Genomic DNA, 26545 nt, shown 5'->3' with positions numbered 1-26545 from the left:
ACCTGTCATGTTGGATTATGTAATATCCTCCTGTTTCAGCACAAGCATTTAACTTTACCTTGAAATTACAACAGATTCTTGTTATGTGCAGAGCAGTTATGTTTTTATTTCCCATAATTCTGGAAACATTAGTATAATGATTACCATTTTACAGATGAAGAAACTGGGCCTTAAGCAACTTTTCAAAATTATGTATCTCCCAAATGCCTGAGCTAGCACTTAGAGCCACATTTTCTGATTGGTTTTTTCCTTTTTTTTTTTTTTTTTTTCATGAGATTTGGTCTCGCCATGTTGCCCAGACTGGTCTTGAACTCCTGGGCTCAAGCAATCTTCTCATCTTGGCATCCCAAAATGCTGGGATTACAGGCATGAGCCACTGCGCCCGGCCTGGTTTTTTCTTATACATTGCTCTGCCTCCCTCTATGCATAAAAGATACGTGATTAGAACCTACCAAGAAAATTATTATTTCCCAGTGGTTTCTTGGACTCAAAACATTCCTCAAACAAACTAATTCTCCTATTTTCTTTTCTAGGTTTTCCAGAAGGAACTGGGAAAGCGAACAGGAACCGTTCAGGTCCTGAAGCGGTCAGGCCGAGAGCTGATTGAGAATAGTCGAGATGACACCACTTGGGTAAAAGGGCAGCTCCAGGAACTGAGCACTCGCTGGGACACTGTCTGTAAACTCTCTGTTTCCAAACAAAGCCGGCTTGAGCAGGCCTTAAAACAGGTAAGAGACATTTGCTGTCCCAGCCCAAATGATAGATCTGAGTGGGTTTATTTTCTTTTTCTTTTACTAGAATCTGTTCCAGTCAGTCTTGAATTAAGTGTAACAGAGTTGAAAATTGACATTCTGAATGTTCTATAAAACTTTAACATTCATTTTGAGAAATAATGAATTCAGCTGATTTTCAAAGATCTACAAATGAAAGATAACCTTTGTGGAGTTTTGATGAGGCCATGAAATGTCTGAATGAACACTGGACCCTTTCCCTGGCATGTCCCAGTGTCTAGGTCCTTGGCTGCAGAGAGAGGTTGAATCTTTTGTGCTTGGTTATTTCAGGCAGAAGTGTTTCGGGACACAGTTCACATGCTGTTGGAGTGGCTTTCTGAAGCAGAGCAAACGCTTCGCTTTCGGGGAGCACTTCCTGATGACACAGAGGCCCTACAGTCTCTCATTGACACCCATAAGGTAATTCAGCCTTGCGGTTTGGTGACCTCATGCTACCTACCACCTTGAGGGCTGCCTACTACTAAATGAAAGCAACTTTTTCTTGGAATTATCAGAACTCACATGAGAAGGAACAAAACCAGAGTGGCCCTAGCTCGTAGTAGGAATGAAAGGGAAATAGTTGGTGGGTTTTTTGACACCTTAAACATTAACATTCATTCTTAGAAAAGTAATATATGTTGGTTGTAACAAGTTTTTAAAACATGGTATTATATAAAGAAAAATGTGGTCTATTTCATCTTCTTTCCTCCTCACCTGCATATTCCTTTGTTTGCCTTTCCTTATGTTACCAGCTTTAGGCCCTGATATGATCCCCCAGAACCACTTACCAAGCTGTAGAGTATGGTGCAGTGTCTGGGGTCCCAGTCTGTCCTAAAGAGGTGGGAAATGTTGTTTCCCTCCACTCAGAGATTTTAATCATGGTTTTATCATTATATTCTGTTACGGGTATTTTTTAAAATTATGATTTTTATAACTATATTTTTCCAATACAAATATGTTTACCAACATGAAATGAATAAATGAAAAATGGGATTAAAAAAGAAAGAAACTAACTCGAACAGGAAAAAGGGGGCATACCTCTGTGTGTCCTATTCTTCTTGTGATCTCCACCAGAGAAAGTCATTCTTGTGTAAACCCCTCACCTTCCCACATCTTTTAGAATTAAAATGCCATAAATAACTAAGTACAGGCTTTTAGAGGTCTGTGTGAACACGTGCAGGAAAAAGAAAACATTGAAATTTATCCCCCCTCAATGTAAACTAACAGTGCTGCTAATGTAGACTTTTTAAGTTTTTGTTTTAAAATCTTTTTTGTTTAGGAATTCATGAAGAAAGTAGAAGAAAAGCGAGTGGACGTTAACTCAGCAGTAGCCATGGGAGAAGTCATCCTGGCTGTCTGCCACCCCGATTGCATCACAACCATCAAACACTGGATCACCATCATCCGAGCTCGCTTCGAGGAGGTGAGTCCCTGGTTCAGAGGAGGACCACACACACCCAGTAAACTATCACTATAGTATAGTATTTTTCCCCCAGGTAAGGAATCTTTCAATCACGGTGAATATCTCAGCAAAAATTAAGTTAACATTTTAGTAGAGACTGTTTTCTTGGTAATGTGTGGCAACCAGGAGGAGTAGTGTTGGCATAGTGCTATGTTAATAGTGACTTTCAGTGGACATGTTGTATGTGTTTCCCTTCCTGGGAAGTCCTGTGTTAATAGGATGTACAGCTGACCCTGGAACAATGTGTGTTTCAGCTGCACAGGTCCACTTATATGCGGTTATTCAGTAAATACAGTCAGCCCTCCATATAGGTTGGGGTCCACATTCACAGCCAAACGTGGATAGAAAATACAGTATTCACGGGAAGCGAAGCCCATGTGTACAGAGGGCAGACTTTTGCAGGTTCCACAAAACCAATTACAGGCCTTGAGTATGCATGGATTTTAGTATCCGCAGGTGGTACTGGGACCAGTCCCCTGTGGATACCAAGGAACAACTATACTAGATTTGCTTTCAGGAGAGCTAATATTTTATTCTAGCTCTTATCCCAGTTGTCACTGGGGTAATAATGAAGCCTCTTGACTGTTAGGGTGGTCTATCCTCTAAAAAGTCATTGGGTTCACCGGGAGCAGTGGATCATGCCTATAATCCTAGAACTTTGGGAGGCTGAGGCAGGCGGATTACCTGAGTTCAGGAGTTCAAGATAAGCCTGGGCAACGTGGTGAAACCCATCTCTACAAAAATACAAAAAATTAGCCGGGCATGGTGGCGCAAGTCTGTAATCCCAGTTACTTGGGAGGCTGAGGCAGGAGAATCACTTGAACTCAGGAGGCAGAGGTTGCAGTGAGCCGAGATTGTGCCACTGCACTCCAGTCTGGGTGACAGAGCAAGCGTCTGTCTCCAAAAAAATAAACAAAAATAAAAAGTCATTGTGAAAATCAGATGAAAAAGGGCTTTGGAAACAAAGAGGTATGCTTGACTGAAAGAAACCATGGTTTCCTTCTTTTTCCACAGGTCCTGACATGGGCTAAGCAGCACCAGCAGCGTCTTGAAACAGCCTTGTCAGAACTGGTGGCTAATGCTGAGCTCCTGGAAGAACTTCTGGCGTGGATCCAGTGGGCTGAGACCACCCTCATTCAGCGGGATCAGGAGCCAATCCCGCAGAACATTGACCGAGTTAAAGCCCTTATCGCTGAGCATCAGGTGTCTTAACCTCACTGTGTGATCACTGGTGTTTTCCGTGTTGGGCATGGATACCATCTCTGTTGCCCTATATATTTGTTTTTAAATTGCTGCTTAACACATTACCACAGACATAGCATCTTAAAACAACACATACTTACTTACCTCATAGTTTCTGTGCTTCAGTCACCTGGGCATGAGTTGACTAGGTCCTCTTCCTGGAGTCTCCCCAGGCAGAAATCAGGGTGTCAGCCAGTACTACAGTCTGATCTGGAGTTCAGGGTCCTCTTCTAGGCTCACTCAGGTTGTTGGCAGAATCCAGGTCCTGGAGGATGTAGGACTGAGGTCTCTAACTTTCTTGCTGGCTCTCAGCTAGGAGTTACTCTTACCTCCTAGAGGCCCCCTCAGGTCTTAACCACACAGCCAGCTAGAGAAACTGTCCAAGGTGCTATATGGAGTCTTGAAATGTAATGGAGAATGAAATGTAATTAAGAGAGTGAATATTCTATCATTTGCCCACACTCAAGGGAGGGGGATTACATAGAGTGTGCTTACAGGAGTGGGAATCTTGGAGGCCTTCTTAGAAGTCTGCCTGCCACAGCCTGTTTTTATTGACCATCATCTGAGCCAAGGGCCCACTGGTCCCCATTATACCTAGTTCAGAAAGCTCTCTCACATGAACCCAGTGATTAGTGAAGGTGCACATCAGACTAAACTGAATGGAGGAAAGCTCAGGTGAGCCATCTTCGTAATATATCCTTAAGAGGCAAATACTATTTTTAACCATAATCATTTATACTGAATTCAAGCGTGAATCTTGATTAGTTATACTGTAGACTGTATGGTCTTTTTAGTTTATATAAACAATTATTCCAGCAAGTGAGAACTCACTATACAGATGGTCCCTGACTTACAGTCTTTCAATTTTATGATGGTTCAAAGGTTATATGTATTCAGTAGAAACCATACAATTCGAGGCCGGGTGCAGTGGCACACACCTGTAATCCCAGCAATTTGGGAGGCTGTGGGGGGCAGATCACTTGAGGTCAGGAGTTTGAGACCACCCTAGCCAACATGGTGAAACTCTATCTCTACTAAAAATATAAAAATTAGTTGTGTGTGGTTGTGGTTGCCTGTAATCCCAGCTACTCAAGCAGCTGAGGCAGGAGAATCACTTGAACCAGGGAGGCAGAGGTTGCAGTGAGCTGAGATCGCACCACTGCACTCCAGCCTAGGTGACAGAGCAAGACTCCGTCTCAAAAACAAAGTAAAAAATACACTTTGAGTATCCATACAACCATTCTTTCACTTTGATTACATGAGATAGTCAACACTTTGTTATAAAATAGGCTGTGTGTTAGATGATTTTGCCTAACTGTAGGCTAACGTGTTTTGAGCATGTTTAAGGTAGGCCAGGCTAAGCTACGATGTTCCATATTTTAGGTGTGTTGTATTTTCAGCTTAACGATGGGTTTGCCAGAATGTAACTTCGTCGTAAATCGAGGAGCACCTATCCTTCCTGTGGGATGTACCTCCTCTCTGAGAGATTATCTTCTTCCTATTCAGTTCCTCTCTTTTCTGTTTTCCCCTCTCTCCTCTATGTCTTCAGTCTCTCTCTGTTTATTCTTTTCTCTAAAGCTTCCAGACATGTCCTTCCAACCCAGTGTTCCCCTCAAGTTACCACTGTGTTGCCTCCCTCCTTTTTCAGCTACGCTTCTTGTTCCCTGTCTCATCTCCATTTCTCCCATCACTCCCCAGGTCCCTGTGGTCTGGCTGACACTGTTCTGGTCACATTCTACTGGCTAAATCCAACAGAGGTTTTTCAGTCTTTATTTTGTTTGACATGTGATATAGCTGGCTCTTCATCCCTTCCCAAAACTTTCCTTTTGACTTCTGTGTCCTTTAATCTTTGTGTTTTCCTCTGATCTCTCTGACTGTTCCTTTTTAGTCTTTTTAGCTGGTTCCTCTTCCCTGCCTATTCATTAATGTTGTTCCCTGACGTCTCATTCGTGATGCTCTCACACTGCTGAGATTTATCTGGTCTAACAGCTTTAGCTATTACCTATAAAGCTTCTGTGTCTTTTTTTTTTTTTTTTTTTTTTTCTTTTTATTTTTGGTGAGTACGTAGTAGGTGTATATAGGGTATATGGGATATTTTGATACAAGCACAAAATGTGTAATAGTCACATCAGAGTAAATGAGATATCTATCATCTCAACCATTTATCCTTTATGCTACAAACCAATTACACTCTTTTAGTTATTTTAAAATGTACAATTAAATTATTGTTGACTATAGTCATTCTATTGTGCTATCAAATGCTAGATCTTATTCATTCTTTCTATTTTTTTTGTACCCAGTTAACCATCCCCACGTCTCCCACCAAACTCACACTACCCTTCCCAGCCTGTGGTAGCCATCATTCTACTCTCTTATCTCCATCAGTTTAATTGTTTTAATTTTTTTTATTATGATAAGTTCTAAGGTACATGTGCACAACATGCAGGTTTGTTACATATGTATACATGTGCCATGTTGGTGAGCTGCACCCATCAACTCGTCATTTACACCAGGTATATCTCCTAATGCTATCCCTCCCCCTACCCCATCCCCACAATAGGACCCAGTGTGTGATGCTCCCCTTCCTGTGTCCAAGTGATCTAATTGTTCAATTCCCACCTGTGAGTGAGAACATGCGGTGTTTGTTTTTCTGTTCTTGCGATAGTTTGCTGAGAATGATGGTTTCCAGCTGCATCCATGTCCCTACAAAGGACACGAACTCATCCTTTTTTATGGCTGCATAGTATTCCATGGTGTATATGTGCCACATTTTCTTAATCCAGTCTGTCACTGATGGACATTTGGGTTGATTCCAAGTCTTTGCTATTGTGAATAGTGCTGCAATAAACATATGTGTGCATGTGTCTTTATAGTAGCATGACTTATAATCCTTTGGGTATATCCCCAGTAATGGGATGGCTGGGTCAAATGGTATTTCTAGTTCTAGATCCTTGAGGAATCGCCACACTGTTTTCCACAGTGGTTCAACTAGTTTACAGTCCCATCAACAGTGTAAAAGTGTTCCTATTTTTCCACATCCTTTCCAGCACCTGTTGTTTCCTGATTTTTTTAATGATTGCCATTCTAACTGGTGTGAGATGGTATCTCATTGTGGTTTTGATTTGCATTTCTCTGATGGCGAGTGATGATGAGCATTTTTTCATGTGTCTGTTGGCTGTATGAATGTCTTTGCATCTTTTTCTTTTTTTTTTTTTTTTGAGACGGAGTCTGGCTCTGTCGCCTGGGCTGGAGTACAGTGGCCGGATCTCAGCTCACTGCAGGCTCTGCCTCCCGGGTTCACGCCATTCTCCTGCCTCAGCCTCCCGAGTAGCTGGGACTACAGGCGCCCGCCACCTCGCCTGGCTAGTTTTTTGTATTTTTAGTAGAGACGAGGTTTCACTGTGTTAGCCAGGATGGTCTCGATCTCCTGACCTCGTGATCCGCCCGTCTCGGCCTCCCAAAGTGCTGGGATTACAGGCTTGAGCCACCGCGCCCGGCCAATCTTTGCATCTTTTTCATCTCCAGCACCATCATCTCCTAAAGTCCAGACATATAGTAAACTAGAAGCCATTCTAAAATTCCACTTCATCTTTGCCTCCTTGCCTGACACCATTTGTCCGTTCCAAATCTGCCTCCCCTTTCCTCATTCAGAAGCCTGTGATGTCTGGAGTTCCTTCTTTTCCTCTTCCCCCTACATCTAGCCACTCACCAGGGCTTGTCAGTCCCACTTGCAAAATATCTCTTGGCTCCATCTTTCCAGCCCTGGCTCCAACCCTCACCATATTTTGCCTCAGTTACAGCAATGGTTTCTTAACCTGTCTTCTCACTGCTAGGCACTCCCCATCCCACACTTTCCCCCACCCCCATATCACTCCACCTTTTACACTGAAGCCAGAGTGATAGCTGTAAAGCATAGGTCGGATCATATCTCTTACCTGGATCGAAATCTTTCAGCTGCTCCCCATTGCTCTCAGAATAAATGGCCAACCCTTAGCCTGACACAGAAGCCTTTTGTGATGTCTCCTGCCTGCCTCTCCAACCCTGCCTCTTGCCATTCCTCTGACTGCATCCTCTGCCCAGCCAGTGAGTGGAGGGGTCCTGGTCACAGCACTGTCAGGCATCCCTGTCTCTGTTTAGGTTGCACCCTCTTCCAGTACTGCCTTCCCACCATTTGTTGACTATTTCTTCATTGCTCAGTGTGTCAGTCTGTTTGCATTGCTCTAAAGGAATTCCTGAGACTGGGTAATTTATAAAGAAAACAGGTTTATTTTGGCTTACGGTTCTGTAGGCTGTACAGGAAGCATGGTGCCAATATCTGCTTCTGGTGAAGGCCTCAGGAAGCTTAGAATCATGGTGGAAGGCAAAGGGGAGCCAGCATGTTACATGGCAAGAGAGGGAAAGAGAGAAAGAGGAGGAGATAGCAGGCTCCTTTTAAACAGCCAGCTCTCATGTGAACTAACAGCAATAACTCACTCGTTACCCTGGGGAGGGCACCAAGGCCATTCATGAGGAATTTGCCCCCATAACTCAATCACATCCCATTAGACCCCACCTCCAACATTTGAAAACACGAGATTTGGAGGGAACAAGTATCCAAACTACATAACATACCTCAGTAACTCAACTCAGGCACTGGCCTCCAGGCAGACTTTCCTACCACCGCAAACCGTAAAGTACCCATCCTAGCTCTTCCTTTGCCCCCATAAGAGTAAAAACACAATTTTTAACTCTTTTTCCTATTTTTTGTGTTTAACAGACGTTTATGGAGGAGATGACTCGCAAACAGCCTGACGTGGACCGGGTCACCAAGACATACAAAAGGAAAAACGTAGAGCCTACTCACGCGCCTTTCATAGAGAAATCCCGGAGCGGAGGCAGTATGTTTCCAGCCCCCTGTGTTAGGATGCTTCATTCCTGCTAATTGAAGATGAGCACTTTCCAAATGCCCATCAAAAAAAAATTTATTCCATTTTCAAAAACCGTGTTGATTTTGAACCAAAATCTTTTGTTTTTGAAACTGACTTTTCTTACATTGACAGACAGTAGCTATACTCCATATTCTTGGATTGGTATGAAATTATGAGATGGTTAAGCTTACTCTTTAACAGTGGCCTTTCCATTGTTTTGGTTATCAGCACTAGCTGTTTACATTTGACTTGCACTAATTTAATCAACAGCTCCTACAGAATATGTTGCTTTTTTAGTTGAGTTAATGTGTCATCAGCTCACTAAGGTGGGACAGAATTGCTTGGAGATATGTAGGCAGCAGGTAAGTATGTGCTGGGAGGATCAATACTTTTGGAATTAGTACACCTCCGTATCTAAATATTGCCAAGTCCTTTATTTCTTTTCTCAGTTACCGACTGGATATTATTCTAAAGATCTCCTAAGTTTATACATACAGCTATTTCTCTTTGTGTGCTAACCAGCTGTTCTAATCTTGTGTTTATTTTTCCTTTTAGGGAAATCCTTAAGTCAGCCAACCCCTCCTCCCATGCCAATCCTTTCACAATCTGAAGCAAAAAACCCACGGATCAACCAGCTTTCTGCCCGCTGGCAGCAGGTGTGGCTGTTAGCACTGGAGCGGCAAAGGAAGCTGAACGATGCCTTGGATCGGCTGGAGGAGGTAATGCCCTGCTGAGTGGCCTTCCCTGAAACAAAGTGATTTTCTCAATCAAAACACAGCCCTTCTGAGGCTCTCTAAATGTGTACCATGTGTCTTAACTGACTTCTTCACAAATAGAAACAGACTTATACCAAGCCAGTACCCATTCTTTGAGGCCCCTGAATGAGAAAAGACACATTTATAAGAAAATCATTCATGACAAAGTAGGCCAAAGCTTCTAGGTGTGGAAAGCAAGAAAACAGCCAGTCCATAATGAGGGCCAGGATGTGATCTGCCTCAGCATCTTGCTGTAGTTGGGAATCAGGAACAGAACTTTGGAAATTTGTCTCCAGATATGTAGCAGAGCACAAAAATGACCCTTGTTGAGCCTTTCATGTAAAAACAGATGCTACACAATTATGAAATAGGAGTAATTTTTAATGATTTTGTTATTTTATTAGTCTTCACTTGATCATGAAAAGCAACTCTATTTTGAAGTGTCATTACCCAGTTAAAAAAATATATAGTACTGTACTTCCTAGTTTCTAAAACAAGCCTCTAATATCTTTTGTATTTTTTTATTTGTGCATATCAAAGCAGCTATGCCTGGAAGTGAGTGTTCTGTGTTTTATTTATTTTTTCCTTAGGTCAGTTGACTTTTAAGCTTATTGGGTTCTTGGTGCTTTTTTCCCCCCATTCCTTCTAACTTTGGAGTTTGAAAGACCAAGGGGAAACTGCTGCACTGTTAAAGTCATTTTGAGTGTATATCATTAACATAGACTTAAGTAGCTGAAAATTGTCTTGCCCACTGCATAGGCCTGCTGTTTTCCATCAAGGCCAAATATTTAACATGGAGGTCAGATGGGAAATTTGCTCTCTGGTGCCATTCCAAAGAAACATGCTTGGATACAACACTGGGTTCCCAATGCTTCCATCCAGACCTCGGATTTTCTCATTGAAATCTCAGAAGATAGTGGTAAACACGAGCCTCCTGATATTAGCCCTATGTGTGATTATAATGCCTTTCAAAACAACATAATTGAGGAGTGCTAAGGATCTCCCTTCTGAGTTAGAATCCATTCCCTTGCATCTAAGAGAGTGATCCTTTGAAAAGCCCAAAGGGAAAGCAAGGCTGGCTTCACCCATTCTCATTCTATGTGCTCCATATTTCCCATGGTGGTTCAGTTATTGTTTCTCTTGCTATTCCATTATACCGCAGCTCGTGTAAATAGTCATGGCTTTAAGTGAAGGAGCCGGATTGTGCCTTCACAAAAGAAGCAAACACATAGATTTCATTGTTGGTGCCCCCTGGAAGCATGGCTTTACTGAATGTCTGAAAGTTTGGTATGCTCTGGGCAACTCTTGAGGGCCCAAAAAATAAATCTTAGTGACACTTCTGATTTCTGTGTAGTTGAAGGAATTTGCCAACTTTGACTTTGATGTCTGGAGGAAAAAGTATATGCGTTGGATGAATCACAAAAAGTCTCGAGTGATGGATTTCTTCCGGCGCATTGATAAGGACCAGGATGGGAAGATAACACGTCAGGAGTTTATCGATGGCATTTTAGCATCCAGTGAGTCTAGTCATCATTCCAAACATGGGTCACGCCTGGATTCCTTGCACTTTGTAGAAGCGATGATATTCTAGCTAAACAATCTTTCTGAAGCTGGCCAGGAGCTATGGCTCACACCTGTAATTTCAGCACTTTGGGAGGCAGGTGTCACAGGCATGGTGGCACACCTGTGGTCGTAGCTACTTGGGAGGCTGAGGTGAATCTCCTGAGCCTGGGGAGGTCAAGGCTGCAGTAAACTGTAATTGTGCCATTGAAGTCCAGCCTGGGCAACAGAGTGAGACTCTGTCTCCAAAAAAAAAAAAAAAAGACAGTGGTTAACCAGAGGTTTTCAGCTGGGAAACAATATGATTCACACTTCCCTTTGTATAGCAATTTGTCAAGAATCTAAGACAGTAATCTAAACATAGGAAAACTTCATACTATTAATTCCAAACTGTCACTATTCTGAAATAATCTAAATATTCAATAATTGTAGGGTGGATAAGTATATTCTTGAGTGGTAGGTCTGTGGGTGGTTGTAATGTTATGTTTATGCTTTTTGGTATATCTGAAATGTGGAATATTACCTTTTTTTCATTGCATTTGGGGTAGGGGAACCTATAAGTGGATATGTATTACTTTTCAGGAAAAATCAAGACATAAATTTTCTTGCTCTTAAGAAGTATTTCTGGCCAGGCGTGGTGGCTCACACCTGTAATCCCAGCACTTTGGGAGGACAAGACGGGTGACGGGTGGATTACTTGAGGCCAGGAGTTCAAGACCAGCCTGGCCAACATGGCAAAACCTCGTCTCTGCTAAAAACACACAAAAAATTAGCCAGGCCTGGTGGCAGGCACGTGTATTCCCAGCTACTTGGGAAGCTGAGGCAGGAGAATCGCTTGAACCTGGGAGACGGAAGTTGCAGTGAGCCGAGATTGTGCCATTGCGCTCCAGCCTGGGTGACAGAGCGACACCTTGTCTCAAAAAAAAAAAAAAAGGTATTTCTCTAACTGCTAACCAAACAAGTAAGCCCTCTTTTAAGTTTCAAAATATGATTCCTTTCCTCCAGAGTTCCCCACCACCAAATTAGAAATGACTGCTGTGGCTGACATTTTTGACCGAGATGGGGATGGTTACATTGATTATTATGAATTTGTGGCTGCTCTTCATCCCAACAAGGATGCGTATCGACCAACAACCGATGCAGATAAAATTGAAGATGAGGTAAGGGAAATAATTATATTTTGAGTATACTTCTGGCTATAGGTTTATAATATCCTGAATTTGGTTGGGTTCAATTATCATATTAGCCTTTGACTTGTCTGTTGGGAGATAATTATTTGGAGTTCTATTTTGAGATCTCTTTTTAGATAGCATTTCAAAGAGTCCCAGAGGATCTCTGACATCTGAGCTCTAGCTCAGGCTAGATAGATTACTCAAGTGAGTCATGTCTGTGTGGTGCTCTGAAGTTTACAGAGAACCTTTGCAGGGTACCATATTCATCCTGGTTCACTTGTCCTGTGTTTGGGATAGACTCATCTTACTCCTGAGCATGCTACCTGGAATCTAGGGAAATGGTCTACCAGTGTAGCATTTAAGGGTTGAAATGAACTGAGCATGGTGGCTTACATCTGTAGCCCCAGCACATTGGGAGGTCAACATGGGAGGATCACTGGAGCCCAGCAGTTCGAGACCAACCTGGGCAACATAGTATGATTCTGTCTGTCCCCCCCCCAAAAAAAAAAAAAATTAGCCAGGTGTAGTGGCAAGTGCTTATAGCCCCAGCTACTCAGGAGACAGGTGGAAGAATCACTTGAGCATGGGAGGTCAAAGATGCAGTGAGCTGTGATCATGCCACTACACTCCAGCCTGGGCAACAGAGCAAGACTTGTCTCAAAAAATAAAAATAAATGTTTAAAAGGGGGGTAAAATGTAATGTTTAAAATAGTGTATACCCATCATGCTTTCTGCCTTGTTAAAAACTACCACACTGGGCCAGGCGCAGTGGCTCACGCCTGTAATCCCAGCACTTTGGGAGGCCAAGGCGGGCAGATCACAAGGTCAGCAGATCAAGACCATCCTGGCGAACATGGTGAAATCCTGCCTCTACTAAAAAATACAAAAAAAATTAGCCAGGCGTGGTGGCGGGCGCCTGTAGTCCCAGCTTCTAGGGAGGCTGAGGCAGGATAGTGGCGTTAACTCGGGAGGCAGCGGAGCTTGCAGTGAGCGGAGGTCGCGCCACTTCACTCCAGCCTGGGCGACAGAGCGAGACTCTGTCTCAAAAAAAAAAAAAAACTACCACACTGAAACTACCAAATTGATTAGTGCCATCTGGAAATCCTAGCATCTGTTGATAACAGATCTTGGGAAGGGAGAGGTGCTGGAATAGGTCTTAGGAGTGACCCTGGAACACACCAGGACTTCCAGGGAATCTCAGGCTCCTAGGGTGAAATTTAAAGCAGTTCATAATTTGCTTTATTAATAATATGATTTTGATGCCAGCATATTAGCAATTTTCTCTGAAGGAATTTTGAAGCAGGAATAATGTGTTACACAGTCACTTGGGAATTTCTTTCATGCCTTTTCTTTCTCAGTGTCTCAGTTAGTTCACTTAGTAAGAACATACACTAATTTGGAACAGACGATAAATGCATATGTCAGAAGCCTGAAATGCCTAAAAAGTAAATAATGAGCCGGGCGTGGTGGCTTATGCCTGTAATCCCAGCACTTTGGGAGGCTGAGGCAGGCAGGTCACCTGAAGTTCAAGGCCAGCCTGACCAACATGGAGAAACCCTCTCTCTACTAAAAAAAATACAAAAAATTAGCTGGGCGTGCCTATAATCCCAGCCACTCAGGAGGCTGAGGTAGAAGAATTGTTTGAACCCAGGAGGCGGAGGTTGCAGTGGAGCCGAGATCGCACCATTGCCCTCCAGCCTGGGCAACAAGAGCGAAACTCCATCTCAAAAAAAAAAAAAAAAAAAAGTAAATATTGAATAGCCTCCCTGCTTATGTGTAAAAATCTTTGTTTCTCTAAATAGGAAGTCTTACTCTACCCTTTACACTTTTCTTTTTGTTCACAACCAATAGGTTACAAGACAAGTGGCTCAGTGCAAATGTGCAAAAAGGTTTCAGGTGGAGCAGATCGGAGAGAATAAATACCGGGTAAGGAAGAGAAAAACCAATACTCTGTGGTGGTGGTTTCTCATATGTGGCTGATCCCACCTTTTCCTCCTGTTGCTTAGAGTCCCAGAGCCCATCAGACTTGAGATGTGGTCACTGTCTGACCTCATCTCTATAGATGCCAAGTGTCAGGTGCCCTGTTCCATCTGAAAACTAGTCCATATCTACTTAGATAGCAGTAGTTTGTATTTGAGTTTTAAGATAGGAGATATTTCAGAGCTGTCACTTCACATCTGACAAAGTCTTTAGGGGGATGAAGGTACCTTTGGAAACAATTATATCTAATGACTGACCACTCACTCCCAAAGAGATGGTCATTGTGAGCCTGAGTGGCTCCCAGGCTAGAGCTAGGCCTGGGGAAACTGTTGAAGCCCCAACAGATACTGTGTCTGCTCTGAACTGGGCTACAAGTGGGGCCCAGGAGCGCTGAGGAGACATCAGGCTCAGTGGTCTTCTCTGGAAAGCCATGCTAGGTGTGGCGATAACTGACAGTGAACTATACTTGTGTTTTAGCTTCTTTTGGGACCAGGGTCAGGGACATAGAAGAATCTGAAACAGGTCTCCTAAAATATATCAACAGCTCATCGGGATTCTCTAAAGTCCTAAGAAAAATCTCTGATTGGCAAAGAGGATTTAGATTGCACTAAGAAACACAGGAAGATCCATGTTTCATTAGTATATCCAAAATGTCCTCAAAGTACATCAAATCCACCCATGCTACAGTTTCCTGAGGAGCACTGGGTGAATCTCCCTTGAATATAACCTGGGGCATTTAGTTAATAAAGCTCCAGGTAATCTTATGCCTGCTTGTTGGGTTTTGTTTTCTTGTTTTTTGTTTTTAATTATGAGAGAAATGAATTAACAAGAACAACATATAGAGTGGAGAGTTAGTTCATAGTTTATAAAACCACATCCCTGGCCAGGCGTGGTGGCTCACACCTGTAATCCCAGAACTTTGGGAGGTAGGGGCGAGTGAGCAGATCACTTGAGGTCAGGAATTCGAGACCAGCCTGGCCAACATGGTGAAACACCGTCCCCACTAATAACACAAAAATTAGCTCGGCTTGGTAGTGCACGCCTATAATCCCAACTATTAGGGAGGCTGAGGCAGGAGAATTGCTTGAACCCCGGGGTTGGAGGTTGCAGTGAGCCACGATCACGCCACTGCACTCCAGCCTGGGCAACAGAGCGAGAGTCTCAAAAAAAAAAAAAAAATTAAAATTAAAACCACATCCCTATGGCAGGAGCTTGGTAAGAATATGTTCGGTGTGTGTCACTTTGCCAGAAGAACGTAATGATATGATTTTCATTCCTTAGTGTTAATTTGACAAAATGTTCTCTTTTTTTTTCCCCTCCTTTTCCTCCATCCTTTACTCTTACTGTCTATAGTTCTTCCTCGGCAATCAGGTACAGTGTGCCTTGCAATGTTCTCCTTCTCAATGGATATGGTCTGTGTAGCTAATGCTGCCTGTTCTTCGCTATGGGGAGAGGATGTACTCTGAAGCATGCCTGGGTCACACCTGGTTGTCTTACCAAGTGGAGAAACTGCTGATGAGGCCAGCATTGCAAAGCTATCTTAGCAGCAAAAGAATATAAGTATAATTTTTTTATAAAGGAGATGAAGTGGAGGAAACTGAAACTATGGTATCAATCCATTCCACTTCTAAAAAGAGAATGGTTTTGTACTTCTGTGTTAGAAGTCAGATTACCAAACAGCACAGTTCTTATTTATGTTAGAATCTTTTGACAGTTAATAAATTTTGTAATGTATGATAAGTCAATTCCTGAAGAACTTCAGTACTGTTTAAATATCTTTTTAATATTTGTAGTTACTTATACTTATATTGTATTTTATAATTACAAGGTACCTGAGAAGTGTAGTGTGGAGATCATAATTGGCCGTGGCCTGAAGTATGCTGATGATGGCCAGCCATCCAAGATTTAATGGGACCAAATTAGACTTGCAAAAAAGATTGGATGCTTTGACTCCACTTGGTAACTCTAACCTTTCAGATCTTTTTGAGTGCTGTGGGGTCCTGTGTCCTCCAATGTGGAAGGAAGTTGCATGAGTAAAATCTGTCTCTTTAATATGAAATTATAAACCCTAAGAGTTGATTTGAGGCCCTCAAACATCCCAGGCCTTGCAAGTAGAAATGTTCTAGGCAGGCCGGGCGCAGTGGCTCAAGCCTGTAATCCCAGCACTTTGGGAGGCCGAGATGGGCGGATCACAAGGTCAGGAGATCGAGACCATCCTGGCTAACACAGTGAAACCCCATCTCTACTAAAAAATACAAAAAACTAGCCAGGCGAGGTGGCGGGCGCCTGTACTCCTGGCTACTCGGGAGGCTGAGGCAGGAGAATGGCGTGAACCCGGGAGGCGGAGCTTGCAGTGAGCCGAGATCAGGCCACTGCACTCCAGCCTGGGCGACATAGCGAGACTCGTCTCAAAAAAAAAAAAAAGAAAGAAATGTTCTAGGCAAGTGAGAAGAACAGGGGATAAGAGAAAAAAACGAAAGATGAGAACAAACTGACTTTAAAAAAAAAAATCATTGCTTGAGAGTGTCCAATATGCCTATAAGCTGGTGATTGTGTGTGAATGCTAGGGTGCCTTTGAAGAGGGTGCCGGCACCCTCTTCTAGTGCTCCATTGACCTGGGGAGGGTCAGATGAATTCTAATGTTGGGAACAGAATTATGAAGTTCATTTTATACACAGGCACCTGAGGCCTCAAAGATCACATGCCTACTCTCACACGGCTAATGTCAGCCACTGCAAGAACTCAAGTCCCTGTAAGGAGTTTTCCTTTTGAAAGGTGGAAACAACAGTTACTGACCCTTAGGACTCTTATTCTGAGTTCTTTGCCTCACTTGACAACCCTGTCCTACCAGGTGTGCACAGGTCTCCATTTTAATAGAGCTGCCGTGATCCCTCCCACCACTCGTGACTCTGGCCTCAACTTCCCCAGCTACACCGGCTACTGGCTTGGTCAAACCTCCTTTCCCCCATAGCTTAGCAGAAACAAGTTAGAATCTTTCAGAGCTTTAGTGAGAAATTAAGTTGGGGGGGGACATGAAATAAATGGAGTGATAAATTATAGTACACAGTATTCCAAGAATAAAGTACTCCCAGGCTTCCTTCCTGATTCACCCTGGGGCACAGGCGCATACTCCCTGCCTCTCACCCATCCAGAGAAAACCCTTTGCAGTGATTCAGGCCAGCACTGCCCTTGGGTGGAATTCTCCATGTCTCAGAACCTCCCACAGGGCTTCCCATTTTCACTTGTGGGGCCCAACTTCTGGGGGGGGCTCTCACAGAGCCTGGGGGGGCAACTTCCTTCCCAAGACAGGACATGTATTCTCTTTCAAGTCTGGGTTCAGTGCTGCTGCTACCACACAGTGGTTTTGCTGTAGTCACTTTGTATAAACATGTTTAAATTGTATCAGATGAGAGGTGTGGGACTACTTTTATTTTCAAAGTAAAGGGCTGGGAGGGAGGATACAGTATTTTTCAATCGCCTTGCCCATGCAAATAGTGCATTTGAGTCAGAGCAGCTAAGGAATATGGAAGATTACCACAAATATATTAATTTTGAGGGAGGAAGGCTATATGACCTCAGATATCCTTTCTTGCATTTTCAGTTTTTCTGCCTTGTTTTAAAGTTAGAGTTGTCCTTTATAACGTTGAAAATCCTACCACCTCCATACCTGAGGAACCCCTGAATTAAATAATTTTAGGAATTCCATTTCTCCAACCAAATGTTTGTTTGTTTTGGAAACTGCATACTTCTCTTTTGTTGCTCCTTACTTCATTTTGGAAAGAGGATAATTTATGCCATGAGAAACTCCAAATGTTTAGAGCTGGGAAGTAGGAATGTTTGGGCAAGAAAAAAGGGAAAACATAAATAATCAGAAATGCTTGTTTTAGCATCTAAAATGATTATTGGATACTGTTTATAATCATCGTGGGAGCTGCAATTATTCATTGCTTCAACTCAATTGTAGTATAAATATGACCTAATCATTTGTTCAGCTGAAGAAACTTTTCTGCTGGTGACATTGCAATTAGCAAATACTTAGGGTTTATTTCTGAAAACCTGATGCAGAAAATCAAATTTTCTTCTAAGCTTGTAATAATGATGCTTTGCAAAGGTTTCCTTAAGGCTTGAAATAGTATTTGCTATTTTCCATTTAGCTTTAAAGCATACCGTATTCAGAAGTTGACATCCACCATCTTTCTTTTAGGAAAACAAATTAGCATACCAAGAATATGAATTTTTAATTGGGCAGAATCTCTTTTTAAAAAATCAAATGACCTAACACTTTGTCTGCCTTCCTACCTCTCCTTTTAGTGCAGAGGCAGTGGTGTGACCATTAAAAGTTAATTTTATCCCAATAGAAAGTATATTGGCTGGGTGGGGTGTCTCATGCCTGTAATCCCAGCCCTTTGGGAGGCTGAGGCTGGCAGATCACAAGGTTAGGAGTTCGAGACCAGCCTGACAAACATGGTGAAACTCTGTCTCTACTAATAATATAAAAATTAGCTGGGCGTGGTGGCGCACACCTAATAAACCCAGCTACTTGGGAGGCTGAGGCAGGAGAATCGCTTGAACCTGGGAGGCAGAGGTTGCAGTAAGCCGAGATCACGCCATTGTACTCTAGCCTGGGCAACAAGAGTGAAACTCTGTCTCACAAAGAAAAAAGTATATCAAGACACCAGTCTTCAGGTTGATATTTCTGCCTTTCTATTTTTAAAATCCTTTTGTGAAATATATAAAAATGCAAAATTGTGAGAGTTAAAAATTCTCCCATAGCTATCAAATTGTCATTCCTGTCTGAATACAGTCTGCTTTGGGAGAAAAATACAGATCTGCTTTAAGACATATATATTAATTAAATTTCCTTTTGATTCTACAGTTTGGGGATTCTCAGCAGTTGCGGCTGGTCCGTATTCTGCGCAGCACCGTGATGGTCCGCGTTGGTGGAGGATGGATGGCCTTGGATGAATTTTTAGTGAAAAATGATCCCTGCCGAGGTAAGGAGCCATTCTGAGCATGAATTACATGTTAGCTACGCCCCCAGCAGTGATCTTTTATTACAGGAGGCACTGATGGTGGGGTCTGTCTGTTTTTATTTTGTTAAGCTGCCCGGGTGTCATCCCACTAGCACAGATTAGAACTCAGGGGTGCCAGCATAGGCCAGGGAGAAAAAGCTGAAGAAGTTGATGCCGTCTGGGGAGGTAGGTCTAGAGGAATGCAGTACTGAGAATTAAGAATGTATTGGTGTTACTCGAATGTTTCAGTTTGGGGTATTAACACTATCCTAGAAAGGAGCCTGGTGAAGCCCTTTAGGTTCCCTCTTAGTGCCTCAGATCCCTTTGCCTGTAATTCCTGTGACTGACACTCAGGGAGGGTGTTAGGCCCTTCTCATCCAGGGAAGAACTGGTGAGCCCCCTAGACCAGGAGGGAGGATGAAGACACCTACGTGTAAGCCCATTCACCTGTAAGGCAGGTGGCCACCTAAGCAAGACCATGGGTTGTCTTTCTGTTAAATGTGAAAAGGCTGGCCCACCAGCCCAGAAGCATAAGGAAACTGTCAATTTAATGAGTGGTGGCACCTGCAGCTAGGAGGGGTGTGGGAACTGCAACAGGGAAGAGATGACCAATTCCAATTGCTAAATCCTCTTCAGCTGTGTCCTTGCCTTTTTCCTGTTAGCAGAGCTGCATGTGGGTGCACAGGAGTCTCCCCCACTGTCTGCCAATTTGTCTTTCTTGACTAGTTTCTGCGTTTCCTGCCCTGTCTCTGTTTCTTTGTGTTTACATATTTTTTATTCTAGTTCACCATCCTGGGAGTAAAATAAAGCGCTCTGATTCCAGCTCTTCGATTTCCAGTCAGTCTCCCATAGGTTGGCTTTTAAGCTTTGTCCCTCTTCCTTACACCCTAGCCCATTGAGAATGGCTTTGCTTCTTAAACTGTAACGTCTCTTGGTTCTGTGTATCTGCTGCATTCATGAATGCTTGAAATGGCCAAACCATAGCTTTTCTAACTACTCAAGTTGATGGTGCATAAAATACTGTTGAGACTGTCCATGGAATTTGTTTTGAGTTTCTATTTAACAAATACTTGGATAGTTTTATGTGCCACAGACTGTTATAAGTACTTTACAAGTAACACATTTATGCCTCATATGAGGTGTAGATGCTTTTATCTGTGTTTTACAGAATAGGAAATTGAGGCATAGAAAACATAAATATTTTGCCCAAAGACAACTAGTAAATGGCAAAGATGAGATTCAGATTCAGGACAATCTGAGTCTAGAGTATGTGCCCCTAGCCAGCATGTTATATGTTTCAGAGACTGACACACCTTTGTGTTTATTATTGGATCAGCCTGCATAATTATTAAGGTTTATTTATAAACCTAGCAGAAATGTTTACTGTACAGTACATAACTTCTTTGGAAATGATTTATAGTCATATTCTGAAGCTTTGAGTGAGGACAGAGCTAAACACAACAGTTTTCACATGAATTCAGATATGCCCATAAGTAGTTCCTCTTATTTTAACTCATTCTGTGTTTACTACAGTAAACCAGAGTAAAAGTTCAGCAGTAATAATTTTCATTAGATGTTCCTTTTTTAAAAAAAATTGGGGCCAGGTACAGTGGAATCCCAGTATGTTGGGAGCCTGAGGCAGGAGGATTGCTGGAGCTCAGGAGTTCAAGACCAACCTGGGCAACATAGTGAAACCCCATCTCCAAAAAAAATTTTTTTTAAATTAGCTAAGCATGGTGGTACACACCTGTGTAGTCCTAGCTACTCTGGAAGCTAGGTGGGAGTATTGCTTGAGCCTAGGAATTCAAAGCTACAGTGAGCCATGATCGTGCCACTGCACTCCAGCCTGGGCAACAGGGCAAGACTCTGTCTACAAAAAATTAATTTTGAAAACACTTTCTGATAAAAACTTGAAAGTATTTAGTTTTAGAATTTAAAAGTCGTCTTTTATTGCTTTAATGAGAAACAATATATGCCATTTTAACTTTAACTCAGTAAAACAACTTTATTCCTTTTCAAATCTATGAATAAGGTCTATTTTTCCTGTCATGTATGATGGGACTAAATAAAAGATATATTGCATGTGGCATTTTGGAATCCTTGATTGCCTGTTTCTTTGCTGCCTGCTCTGTTTGTGATAACATCATGCTGCTGGCCCAGGAGAACACTGCTTGCTTTGTCCTTATCTTAGTATCTGAAATTTGGAACCCCAAGGAAATTGGGGACGGCCATCTAGAAGCTATTTTCTATGAAAGCTAGTGACCTTTTTTAGCATCCCTTGGAGCAAACAAGGTAAGACTTTCCTGTGTCTCTGCAGGAGTGCTCTCGTGGAACTCAGTAATCATCTCAATCCATTGACTGTGGAGAGAATCCAGAAGTTTTAAATTTCGTAACTTTATCAGTGATGGGCAGGATGTGCTATCTTTAATCAAATAAAAAATGGTGCTAGGCGATGAACACCTAAGGATTAGGATGGATTATAGTAAGGTAGAAGGGTGTGAAGGTTGAGAAGAGAACAAAGTTATTTGAAAAACTGTATTGGAAGTTCTATAAGGATTAATATGACTTCTGGAAACACTGCTTACAGTAGGTTTTGTACTCATTGATATTGCATATTTCCTTGGGTCTCTGGACCACAGAGAATGCTATAATGAGGACAGTACAAGGTGCATGACAAGGTTCTTAACACCAGCATGCACTCTCATTTCTTACCTCCCTTTACACAGCTATTTTAAAAGGTAGAAGATATCTCAAACTGCATGTTGCTTTAGTCATGTGTAAAAAAATGAAAATATTTTGCTAGCTAGATTTGCCAATCTCCTGGTACTGTGAAAATCAGATATTTCAGTTTCTGAATTTATCCATGGCACAGGAAATCATGATGTTTTGGATGGAGAGAAAACCCGTGCTCCTGCCTAGATAATAGGTATACTTGTACCTAAGGCACTGCGTATGTTTTTGATCATTAGACATATTAGCTCCCCCAGATAAGTGAAGATCTAAGAAATTTCATTTATGAAGATTTAAAAGACACATTTTGGCATAGAACTGATTTTTTTCAGTTTGTTATACAAATAACATAAAATTTACCACCCTAACCATTTTTAAGTAGAAGACTGAGTACATTTGTGTCATACTACCGTCACCACCATCCACCCACAGAATTCTCTTCATCTTGTAAAACTGAAACCCTATAGCCGTTAAACAATAGGTTAGAACTGAATTTTAACATGCCCGCAACAGCCAATGTCAGGTGGCCAGCATAACTCCCTTAGCAAAGACAGCCTCTTTGGTGGTTGATGAACTGAACTTGAGGTGGCTGCCATCATGGTCTGGTTCTGTAGGTTCAATGGTAGATCTTTTCTCCAGTGAAAAGAATGGTGAGGGGGAAAATCCTATCACAGTAGTCAACGAAGTACTAGGTATCTTCTCTTTCTTTTAACTTTATAATACCCAATGTTAGGAAAATATTTGAATCAATTTAAACATTAAAAGTACCTTTACTACTAAATTCAAGTGCTGGTACATACATTTGCTTAGTTAGAATGTGGTGTTTCCTTCTAGTTTGAGAAAAATGTTTGCTTTTTACTTTTGGGATTGCCCCAGAAATCAATTTTCACAGCTTCCGTTTGTTGTCGCCTCTTCCTATCCCAGCCTTTTCTAGCTTATCAAAGTAAAAGTATTAATTGCCCTCTTAACACCTTTTTTTTTTTTTTTTTTTGAGATGGAGTCTCGCTCTGTCGCCCAGGCTGGAGTGCAGCGGCCGAATCTCAGCTCACTGCAAGCTCCGCCTCCCGGGTTGACGCCATTCTCCTGCCTCAGCCTCCCGAGTAGCTGGGACTACAGACGCCCGCCACCTCGCCCGGCTAGTTTTTTGTATTTTTTTAGTAGAGACGGGGTTTCACTGTGTTAGCCAGGATGGTCTCGATCTCCTGACCTCGTGATCTGCCCGTCTCGGCCTCCCAAAGTGCTGGGATTACAGGCTTGAGCCACCGCGCCTGGCCTCTTAACACCTTTTTTAATTAAAATTGGCCGCTTTTAAGTTTATTTCTGAAGAAATAGCTTTCATTTCTTCCAAGTGGTGTATATAAAGTGTTCCTTACCAAGAATCGTTTCATTGCCTTGCATCTTCAAATATTTTATTTTAAAATGCAAAAATCTTGGCCAGGCGCATCACGCCTGTAATCCCAGCACTTTGGGAGGCCGAGATGGGCGGATCACAAGGTCAGGAGATCGAGACCATCTGGCTAACACGGTGAAACCCCGTCTCTACTAAAATACAAAAAATATTAGCCAGGCGAGGTGGCAGGCGCCTGTAGTCCCAGCTACTCGGGAGGCTGAGGCAGGAGAATGGCGTGAACCCGGGAGGCGGAGCTTGCAGTGAGCCGAGATAGCGCCACTGCACTCCAGCCTGGGCATCAGAGCAAGAGTCCCTCTCAAAACAAAAACAAAAATAAAATGCAAATATCCATGTGAGTTGTAGCATATTAAGCTAATATTAGCTAGGCATGGCTTAGCATAAATTAATTATTCATTGGTCTCTTGACCGAGATGAGAGCACCAGAAATATGGGAATTTTACTATTGTGAGCTTAAGAGCATAAGGACCAAGAAGATGGAAATTACAGAGAGAGGAAGGAAAATAAAAGGGAGAAGACAAGATTCTAAAATCCCAATTAAAGTAAGCCATTATTTTTATTTTTCACTTGAATTTAGAACTTCCTTTTTCTTTTTTTTGGAGACAGAGTCTTGCTGTGTCACCCAGGCTGGAGTGGAGTGGCACAGTCTCAGCTCACTTCAGGCTCCGCCTCCCAGGTTCACGCCATTCTGCTGCCTCAGCCTCCCCAGCACTGGGACTACAGGCGCCCACCGTCACGCCCAGCTAGTTTTTTTATATTTTTAGTAGAGACAGGGTTTCACCATGTTAGCCAGGATGGTCTCGATCTGACCTCATAATCCGCCAGCCTCGGCCTCCCAAAGTGCTGGGATTACAGGCGTGAGCCACTGCACCTGGCAAGTTTAGACCTTCTAAATGAGGCATCATGGAAGCGTGCAGGAGCTAGCTAACCACTGTTTATAGTCTCAGATTACCTTAATGCCTACATTGCGTGCCTTTGGCATGGCTGTAGTAACCTGGAAGGATGACGATAGGGAATTGTTCACACATCTTTGCATCTCTAGCCAGTGAAATACTATACCAAGAGGTGACCATTGACTAGAGATTTCCCTGTGAAAACAGGGACTGTCTCGTTAATGTTTATTTGTTTCGTTATGATGTGTAAGCGTACCCTAAGAAGATGACGAACTGTATTTTCCCAGCATCCTGCATGCACCCAGCTAGGAAAGCAAATGAGACACCCTTTGGGCCCTCAACAGTCGTTTAATGAGGTGTTACAATGTACCTACCTCATGGTAGCCTCTGGGGCTAACAGGGTCATGACATAGGAGATCAGCATAGGATCCTGTGATAGAATTAAACAGGTTCTCAGTTCACAAAATGCACAGGTTAAATGTGTTGCCGTTAACATGGGATAATCTTCCTTCTTGTACTGTCCTTCTTATGGAAAGCTATTTGCTCTTTTAAATTGCTTTAACAGTCTATATGTAGTAGGTGTTGGCAGTCACAAATTTAACCTTGTGGTTTCAGTCATGAAAATTCATGGATTTGCATTTGTGGCTGGTGTGCAAGAGAGCTGGTCACACAGCAAGAGAGTGAGCCTCACTGGCCACTGACTCTTCACTTTAACACAGCTTGGTGCTTCTGTTCTTCATCCCCATGAAATAATGAGCATTTCTTAATGGAAGCACTTCTTAGTGAACGTTCATGAAGGTTGCGAGATCTGTTCCTTGAAACTGTTGAGAGACTTGTTTTCAGAGGCTATTTCAGAGAAACAGAGGCTACTCTGTTTCACGGATACTTACTGAAACCCTAAATGCAAGCCTGGCACTGGGATCCAAAGATAAATTAAGATGATGGTCCCTGCCTGCAGAAGCTCTCAGCCTAGTGCAGGGAACAAACGTGTGAATAAATGCCCTCCTATTTGGTAAAATGAATAGTTGAGAGAGGAAGAGATGACTGCCCATGAAGATGGAGAAGGTATCAGGAAAAGGACGTATTGGGCCGGGCATAGTGGCTCACATATATAATCCCAACACTTTGGGAGGCCTAGTGGGGAGGATCACTTCAGGCCAAAAATTTAAGACCAGCCTGGGCAACATAGCAAGACCCCATCTCTGTTTTAAAAATAAATATAGGCCGGGGCGCGGTGGCTTAAGCCTGTAATCCCAGCACTTTGGGAGGCCGAGACGGGCGGATCACGAGGTCAGGAGATCGAGACCATCCTGGCTAACCCGGTGAAACCCCGTCTCTACTAAAAATACAAAAAAAAAAAAAAACTAGCCGGGCGAGGTGGCGGGCGCCTGTAGTCCCAGCTACTCGGGAGGCTGAGGCAGGAGAATGGCATAACCTCGGGAGGCAGAGCTTACAGTGAGCTGAGATCCGGCCACTGCACTCCAGCCTGGGCGACAGAGCAAGACTCTGTCTCAAAAAAATAAAAAAATAAAATAAAAATAAATATAGGCCGGGTGCAGCAGCTCATGCCTGTAATCCCAGCACTTTGGGAGGCCAAGGCGGGCGGATCATGAGGTCAGGAGTTCAAGACCAGCCAGGCCAATATGGTGAAACCCAGTCTTTACTAAAAATACAAAAAAACTCACCGGGTATGGTATCATGAGCCTGTTGTCCCAGCTACTTGGGAGGCTGAGGCAAGAGAATTGCTTGAATCCAGGAGGTAGAGGTTGCAGTGAGCCGAGACTATGCCACTGCACTCTATCCTAGGCAATAGAGGGAGACTCTGTCTCAAAAAATAATAATAATAAATATATGGCCAGGCACAGTAGCTCACACCTGTAATCCTAGCACTCTGGGAGGCTGAGCTGGGCAGATCACCTGAGGTCAGGAGTTCAAGACCAGCCTGGCCCACATGGTGAAACCCTGTTTGTACTAAAAATACAAAAATTGATTGGACTTGGTGGTGTACATATGTAACCCCACCTACTCGAGAGGCTGAGGCAGGAGAATTGCTTGAACCGAGTAGGCGGAGGTTGTGGTGAGCTGAGATTGTGCCACTGCACTCTAGCCTGTGCGACAGAACAAGACTCCATCTCAAAAAATAACTAAATAAAAATAAATTGTGTATGTGTGTGTCAGTGTGTGTGTGTGTGTCAGTGTATGTGTGTATATACTGCACTCCAGCCTGAGTGACAGAGTGAGACCCTATCTCAAGAAAAAAGGTTTTGAAAAAGGAAAAGGAGGTGTTGCTTCAGCTACATCTTAAAGGAGGTAACACTTGACCAGACAGGAAAAGGGATCTGGACATTCTCGATACAGAAACCACATGTTCATATGAACAGAAGTGTCAGCAGCTGAAAAAGTAAGGGGACAAGTAGTCCCATGGGACTGCAGCCAAGTGTACAAGGTTAGCGACCAGATAAGACTCTGGACAGGGGTCAGCATCAGGGGCCAGGTGATGGATGCCAGACCACTGGGTCCTGGGTACTTGCCACATTGTGCCTTCCTAGTCCCCAAGATGTGGTCCTCAAAAAAAAACGAAAAGTCATGATCAAATGCATTTGGGAGATGCCGAGTTAAAGCTCTCCCAAGCAGGGAAATACAGATGACCAAAC

At 42.9% G+C, this 26545-nt stretch overlaps 1 protein-coding gene across 2 annotated transcripts in view; it reads left to right on the top strand.

Annotated features, from left to right (window-relative positions):
• Positions 1-26545, top strand: part of LOC117092825 (microtubule-actin cross-linking factor 1-like) — an 80917-nt gene that overhangs the window by 42223 nt on the left and 12149 nt on the right. For both annotated transcript variants that reach the window (XM_033227021.1, XM_033227020.1), the window contains 12 exons: positions 534-728; positions 1062-1190; positions 2050-2193; positions 3247-3435; positions 8231-8351; positions 8937-9100; positions 10491-10653; positions 11702-11856; positions 13720-13794; positions 15202-15219; positions 18725-18842; positions 19644-19712. In XM_033227021.1, the coding sequence (XP_033082912.1) occupies positions 534-728; positions 1062-1190; positions 2050-2193; positions 3247-3435; positions 8231-8351; positions 8937-9100; positions 10491-10653; positions 11702-11856; positions 13720-13794; positions 15202-15219; positions 18725-18842; positions 19644-19712 (1540 nt within the window). The remainder of the gene's footprint in view (positions 1-533; positions 729-1061; positions 1191-2049; positions 2194-3246; positions 3436-8230; positions 8352-8936; positions 9101-10490; positions 10654-11701; positions 11857-13719; positions 13795-15201; positions 15220-18724; positions 18843-19643; positions 19713-26545) is intronic.

This window comes from Trachypithecus francoisi, unplaced genomic scaffold (genome assembly GCF_009764315.1).
Source record: "Trachypithecus francoisi isolate TF-2019V2 unplaced genomic scaffold, Tfra_2.0 Lachesis_group12, whole genome shotgun sequence".
Classification (NCBI taxonomy): domain Eukaryota; kingdom Metazoa; phylum Chordata; class Mammalia; order Primates; family Cercopithecidae; genus Trachypithecus; species Trachypithecus francoisi.
This window is presented reverse-complemented; position numbering and strand designations above follow the sequence as displayed.